This window comes from Pteronotus mesoamericanus, unplaced genomic scaffold, assembly GCF_021234165.1.
Source record: "Pteronotus mesoamericanus isolate MK-2021 breed Mesoamerican mustached bat unplaced genomic scaffold, CSHL_Meso_final scaffold_31, whole genome shotgun sequence".
Classification (NCBI taxonomy): Eukaryota; Metazoa; Chordata; class Mammalia; order Chiroptera; family Mormoopidae; genus Pteronotus; species Pteronotus mesoamericanus.
The window spans coordinates 8565256-8572504 of NW_026555312.1; the positions used below are offsets into that span (position 1 = coordinate 8565256).

Below are 7249 nucleotides of genomic sequence, written 5' to 3' on the forward strand. Positions count from 1 at the left end.
AATTTGAGTATGCTTCATCAGGGGAAAAGAGAATAGAGATGTTAGTTTTCTGGGAAGAAAGAAGAGCTGTATCAAAGTGGTAAAAGCAAGAGAGAAAATGGTACTCAACAAATGACCCATACTCCCCGGGCACTGACCACATGTGGGAAGTAGAAATAGTTGAATTTTTTTTTCACTGCTCCCCATGCCAATGATGTGGCCATGTTATGACTAGGACTGTCCTTGATAAACATATGCCCCAGGCTGCCTCTGGCCATCCCGAGCCTTTGCCATGATGTTTTTTCGTGTGTATACTCTGACATTCTCAAGACCTTTTGGGTGGAGTTGAAGATTACATATAAACTCAGACTGCCAAGAGAAAAGTCTCTATTATAGGGCTCTCAAAAACCTAATAGTCATTTTTTCCACCAGGAGTGGGAAAGAAATGTGTTTATTATAAGACCAACAGTTGGCTTGTGATATTGGGGCCACATTGTGTGGCGAACAGATCCCGTTGCTTAAATACATTAAATTTTGAGAAATGTCTACACTAAGTGAGGTGTCTACACCATAAGAAATTGTAGTAGTGGCAGACCTGAGTTCTCCTTGACATGCTAACATTTTATTACTGTAAATTTTTTGCTAAATGTGTAATACATGACTCCTGCATGAAGAAGATGGCAATCAGAATGTTCTCTTGCTTACCCGGGGACCTAGGCATTATAAAAATGATGCCCCGTATGTGGTTTAACTAAGACAAGTAATTCAAATAGTGGGAAAACCTGGGTAAAATAAATTGCATTGCCTTGGCATCAGAGAACAATTTCTCTGGGTCTGTGAGAACTATCAGTGTTTTAAAAGTCATCCAATTTAGTAAGCTACTTACATGAACACACAATCACCTCAAACTGCATGTGTCATTAGTCCATGAGCCAGTTTACACTGCCTCCCTGTTTTCAGAGTCAGGTTGTATTCAGCATCACATAGGACTTTTACTCCAAAACTATGATTATAAAGAATATTTGATAACAGAATTTCAAGCATTTTGAAAATATATATTATGTAATTATGGCATGTTTTGGGAATGGGTGTAAAATATTAATGAAATGTATTATCTTTCTACTGCAGTTTAGTGGAAGAACAAAAAAAATTAACAGGAAATTTCAGTTTAAGCATAGAATGCTAACACATGGGGCTAACTCTTACCTTGAACAGTTAGCTAGGACAAGAAGAGAGAGGCATTTCTTTCTTACAAGAGAGCAGCATATGTGTGTAGCATGTGTAGCAGAAGTTCTTCTTTGACAAGAGTGTTGACAGTGAACTGAATAGAAAATGTATTACGTACCCAAAGTATCTACTATATTTTCAGGAAACATAAAATGGAGGTATGAGCCACAAAGAAGAATCTGCACCATTGATGAGAATTTACAGAACAAGTGAGAACTAAAAGAAAGGAACAAAATTTACAACCCTCAGTGGCATCTCAGTCCCTTGCCAGAGTGATATAATCAGTGATGTTTGTGTGAAATATCAAATACTTCAAAAGCCTTACAGAAACCAGATGTTAAATATGTCTGCAAATCATTGACAATGTGATGAGTACACATTTACATGGAATGCTTAAACAAGATCTTCAGAACAGTCATGAACACATTTGAATACCCACAACACAGGCTCAGCAAGAGGCTGAGCAGTGCTCTTTGTTCAGTAAGGTAATTAATTATTGATCAGTAATTTTGTCATTGACGCAAATGTTGTTCAGAAGACAAAGGACAGAATTGGAATTATGGGGAATTTTAAACAAGTGAAGAAATTTTAGAAAGCATTATCTTTTTCAGTCCACACAGCAACATCTCTTGGCCACCAAAGCATGAAAAGTATTTACTGCCTGGAAGAAGAGGGCTGAGAGTACAGGTTTTTCCATGTTTTCCTTCCTTTAGTGGTTTTTAATTTTGTTTGCTAACTCTGTGTATCATCCTGTAGATGTGTTATTATTAGTCTGATTACCATTTTCACTGCCATATTATAGTCCCCAAGAAGGTGAACGTGTGATACTGCCTAATAAACACCTTTTCTTATCCCTAACATTAGAAACAAAAAAAAAAAAATACAGAGACAGAATTAAATGGTAGTAATTTCATTTTCTATGTCTCAGTTTATTGAATCATTTCAGAAGATGTGCCTCCATAAAAACCTTATTAAAATCACATGCTTGCCTATGGCAAATATACCAATCCATATTCAGACTTCCTATAGTCACACACTTCTTGAAAAATATTGAATGTGCAATTGTCCTCATCATTTCACCAAGTCATTTAATGACAAAACAATTGTAAGTTGCCCCAAATGGTTTATATTTCACATACCCACTAGCAATACTTGTTAATATATTCTTTGCTATACAAATTTCTGAATTTTCACTTCAAAATAGCAGAGGAGAATCAGTCAGTACTCCCATTTTATTTGAGTGGGAAGCAATACAATAATAAAACAAAGCACCTATGATTTAGAATGAGAAAGACTTGTCTTTGAATCCTGGTTCATCTACTCTCATATGACCTTGGGAAAATTACTTAATGCCTCTGAATTTCAGCTCCTGCCAATTTAAAATAGAGGTAACAGTAGGTATTTAATTGGTAGTTGTACTAATAGAGACATTACATATATAGAACATGGTATATTGCCTGGCTCAATTTACGCTATATACATGTTACATTCCTAATTACTTGTTATAAATACTAAAATTGTAATTTTGTTAACTTCCAATTTCATGGTTAGTGTTTTGAATGTGCAATTCAGGGGACAAAATTTAGGCTTGGCCCAGTAAAATCTGTATTTGAATCCTGAGTTTCCTGTGAAGTGCAAGAAAAGCCACCTAACTTCTTTGTATGAGCACTGTTTCCAGTAGGAAATCTAATACTGATGCCTGCCATACCAGATATTACAAAGACTGAATGATAAAAAATTATTGGATAGTAACTCCTAGCATGTAATAGCAGTAGTTGAAAAACAAGGAATCGTGATTTTATAAGCCTTGGAGTAAAATAATACCATCTTATAGAGATGGAAAAATAGGGTCATGTTTAGTTGCCAATCCTGTTGGTTACTAAACCTCTGCATGCATGCATTGTTAACAGATACAGAAACTGGAACCCAGCATGTGATTATTAAGTATATTTAAATATACCCAGATAGTCACGCAAAGACACCGAAAAGACAAAACATCTGGCAGATACTACATATTTTAAGAAGGGGAAATATAAAGCTACTGCTTTTTTCATGTGATCAGTGTTAGAGGTAGGAGACTAGTGATAAAATCTGGAAAAGCAACAACTAAATGAAGATCCAATTCTCTTACCCTTATTCTTTGCCAGGTCCGTTGTTTGGCAAAGCACGTAAAATATTAGAAATTCAGTTATTGTATAAGTTTGTCATCATTCAAATATTTTGTTGACTTACTGTCACTCATTCTAATCAGTGGAAATATCTACTATAGTTGGAGTGAGGAATAGAGATCTTAGTATAACAAAGGTTTATGAAAGGTGATTCTAAAATATCCCTGTATATTACAAAAACTGTTTTTACACAGGATGTATAGAAAAGAGGCGTACTACATTTAAGGGCCAATTCTTCAGAAACCAAAGAAACAGACCTGAGATTTGTTTAACATAATCAATGAGTTTTATTTCCTGGAACTGAAATACTTCAGATCTAAACTTCCAAAGCTAAGCAGTCAACAGTGTTTTATCAGAGCCCAAGGGAGAAGGTCAGGAGTGAAAAAGGCAAAGATGAAAAGGGCATAGAGAGACCACTAGTAGGAGGTCAGGAGGGATCCCTTGTCTTTCTTTTCAGTAGGTTACATGTCAGGTCTGGCTGCAATACTTAGGGTGCTAGGTTGGGAGATGAGGATGGGAAATGATATTGCAAAGGAACACCAAAGCCTTAACTACAAAAAGACATCAAACTCCGAACAGAAGGGGAACCTCCTAGTTCATCTAAGAAATGAAAATAGCAATGGAAGAGCTATGGGCCCAACGGAGGTATAGCCAGGGTAGTTCTTAATTTTCAAAAATTTTCCTATCATTAAAAAGGTTCCTAAACTATATACCTTGTCTTTTATGTGGTGGTATATGACTGTAGGATGGCCTTGAGGTTGTGGGGAGAGAGGAAGGGTGGCCAGGGGTCTTCCCAGGACAATCCATGTGGTCCCAAAGATCTAAATGGGGACAGATGCTCCTCACCATTCCAATCCAAGAAGCTAGGCAGAGCTAAGCCTTTCATCTCACAAACAACTTGGGAATCCCCAAATCATTTGATGAAAATCTACAATTCTCAGAACTCCCTGGGTTAGCAAAAGGACTTTTGGAAGGCAGGCCCTCCCCACAAGCTGTCCTACTTTTCCTAGCTCTAAGCAACTGGTATAATAGGTATGGGAGGAGTGGTCGGGAACTCAGAAGGTATCATGCTCCTGCCACCATCCACCCACCACCACAGTTTCAGGATTGTCCCTTCCAGGCCTCCGGAAGTCCGTCCAGCTCTTCCTCCTCACCCCTTCCACTCCTGCCCAATTCCAACGTAGAGGTCCAGAATGTCTGGGGAAGGGAGAGACGGGTGTCGGGAGGTGGGAACGGCCGGTGCAAGTCCCAACAGAAGATTTGGGCAACAGTTCCAGGCAGGAAGGTACACGGTGGTCTCATCTCATCCCATGACGCAGACGCCCTGACTCAGATCTCAGGGGCGTGGGTGCAGAAGTGATGGACAGGTAGCCTGTCCATCCAGGTCAGCCTCAAGGCTAGGTGCGGATTTGGAGAGAGGGTGGAGGATAGCAGGTGGGGTTGGGAAGGTGGTCCCAGTTCGTAGGCCGTGGCCACATCAGGAACGGGGCAGGGGCTCTTGTTGACACTTTGGTGACTACAGGCTCTCCGGACCTCCATCGCCCGGGACCTCAGCCTCCTCCTCCACCTCGGGAGCTTCTTCCTGATGCTCCCCCTCTTCCTCTGGTGGCCCCCAGGCAGGGCCTGGCTCCAGTGCCTCCACCAGGAGCGGCCTCGCAGCCTCGCAGGCAGCTGCCACCTTCTCCTCTTCGCCTTCTGGGTCGGACTCCTTGGGACGTTTGGGGGCGACCTCCAGCACTTCCTCTGCGATCCGCTTCAGCGGACCCACCTCATCCTGCTCCTGGGCCAGCTCATCTACGCCGAGCTCGCCGTTCTCATCTACGCCACGGGCACCGCTCTTCTGGGCCTCAGTGGTCTCGGAGGCCTCAGGCTGCGGCCCTAGCTCTGGCCCTTCAGACCTGCTCTTCTCCTGGGGGCTTTGGCCATCGCAGACCTGGATGGTGGGGTTGTTCTCGATCTCCCACAGCCCCTGGCTGAAGCCCCTCCTCTTGTTGGGCTTGCCAAACTTCTCCTTGCACTCCTTGTAGGGGAAGAGGTGTTTGGGGCCCAGGAGGGCAGTCTCGTGGGTCCCAAAGAAGAACACTTGATACCGGTTGTGTTCGGCCATGTGCTCGATCCTGGCTGGCCAGTGGGCATAGCCCTTTAACTTGGCGAACACCAGGTCTCCGCTCTGGTACTTGGGAGAGCAGTAATCCGACATGGCGGTGAGTGGACCAGCCTCCGTGGCGGCGGTGGCGACCGTGGCGACCGGAAGGAGAAGCCAGAGACACGCATGCGCATCAGCCAGCCGCTGAGCTCTGACCGCGCGCCCTCTTGAGGGCCCCACGTGCACCTGCAGCAACATTGCTCGAGCAGGGAGGAGATTCCAGTCCGAGCACGGCATTCTTCTGGAGACCCAAAGCCCACTAGCCATGCCTCACTCAGCCTTATGGTTTCTAGAATGATAGAGTACGCCGCTTGGATGTCCAGGGTGGTTGTGCTCACAGCGGCCCCATGCTGAGCAGTCTGGAAGCCACAAAGATTGTGTGGTTGGCTGCGTGTCAGAGTGGCCCTAGATGGGGCAATGAGGTGAGAGAACGTACTTGCTGTAGCCTTGTGTCCCTAATCTGTGCACCATAGAAAACTCCACTCGGGAGCCGCAGATGAAATGTCTGGGTCACTGGTTTCAACTGTTTTCTGATTTCCTTGAGGGTTAACACTGGCGCCTACAGAGGAGTCGAGAACAGGGGAAGTCCGGCAAAGAGACAGAGACAGTGATATTGTTAGAATCCCTAGAGTGCCCATCTCTTGGTAACCAGGTTCATTGGAAACTTGTACTTTTGTGGGGCAGGGGAGGGGGAGTTGTCACAAAATGTATGTAGCAACATTAGGACTATGACAAAGTAGCCATATCAAAATTTCCTGTTTTCCATGGGAAGTTTAAATGGGATGCAGCACATGGATTTTACCATTTCAATGATTCTCACATATTGTAAAATAGAAGACTATGGTCGTAACATGGAGTCAGTATGTCAGATGCTCTCAGTGTTTTCCTACAAGAGAAGAAAACTGGGTTCATTATGCTTAAAAATTAGGTACCAATCTGCTTCTATCATATGTGTTGTTAACTAGAAATAACTTCCTGAGGGGCTACAGAATGAAAAAGTATGATCTTAGCTGAAAAGTTATTGGTATTTATGAGATTTTCAGTATAACTGCAGCTGTTATACAACTTTCTACATCTTTTTTGAGTCCCGCTAACTAGCTGTGAACTTGCACGCTGAAACCTAGCCAAATTTATCATAACAGTACTCTTGGCTATTATGACAGAAACATTCCAATATCCATCATTTAACTAGACAGATGTTTGTTTGTTTGTTTTCCCCCTGGTGTAACTAACAAGGACCAGTGGAGAATTTAAACTATTAACCCATTTCAATACAACTCAAATTTGTTTTCTGTTTGCTGAGTTGCATAAGTCATTTTACTTCTGGGTGATGGAAACCTGCTCTAGGCAGAAGAGGTTACGTTCTCCCAATAAGGCAAAACAAATATGATGGACTTTTATAATTTTAAACAAGTTCTAGCTTTTTGTCAAGTCATCTTCTTAGGATGCTTATCTGCATCACAAATATAGACAGTTTTACCAGTTACATAATACCAACAATGTATCAACAATTCATTCACAAGTCAACATTCTACTGCAAAGATGAATCTTTATTCCTCTAGATTTAAGGAAAATGGTAGAAAGCTAGCAAGAAATGTTTAATGAATGTAGGAAAAAATAGGAAATAATAGGCAGCTATGGAGCCCATAGTAGGAAAGAATGTGGAGTTTCTGTAAGCAGAGGTCTTACTGCATGTGGTCTATTTTCTCAGCCCTGAGTATGCTGCATT

At 42.2% G+C, this 7249-nt stretch overlaps 1 protein-coding gene across 1 annotated transcript; it reads right to left on the reverse strand.

Moving 5' to 3' along the window:
- Positions 1 to 4890: 4890 nt before the first annotated feature.
- Positions 4891 to 5574, reverse strand: HDGFL1 (HDGF like 1). Its single transcript, XM_054592065.1, has one exon. It carries the CDS (start codon positions 5572 to 5574, stop codon positions 4891 to 4893), a length of 684 nt encoding a protein of 227 aa, XP_054448040.1.
- Positions 5575 to 7249: the final 1675 nt, after the last annotated feature.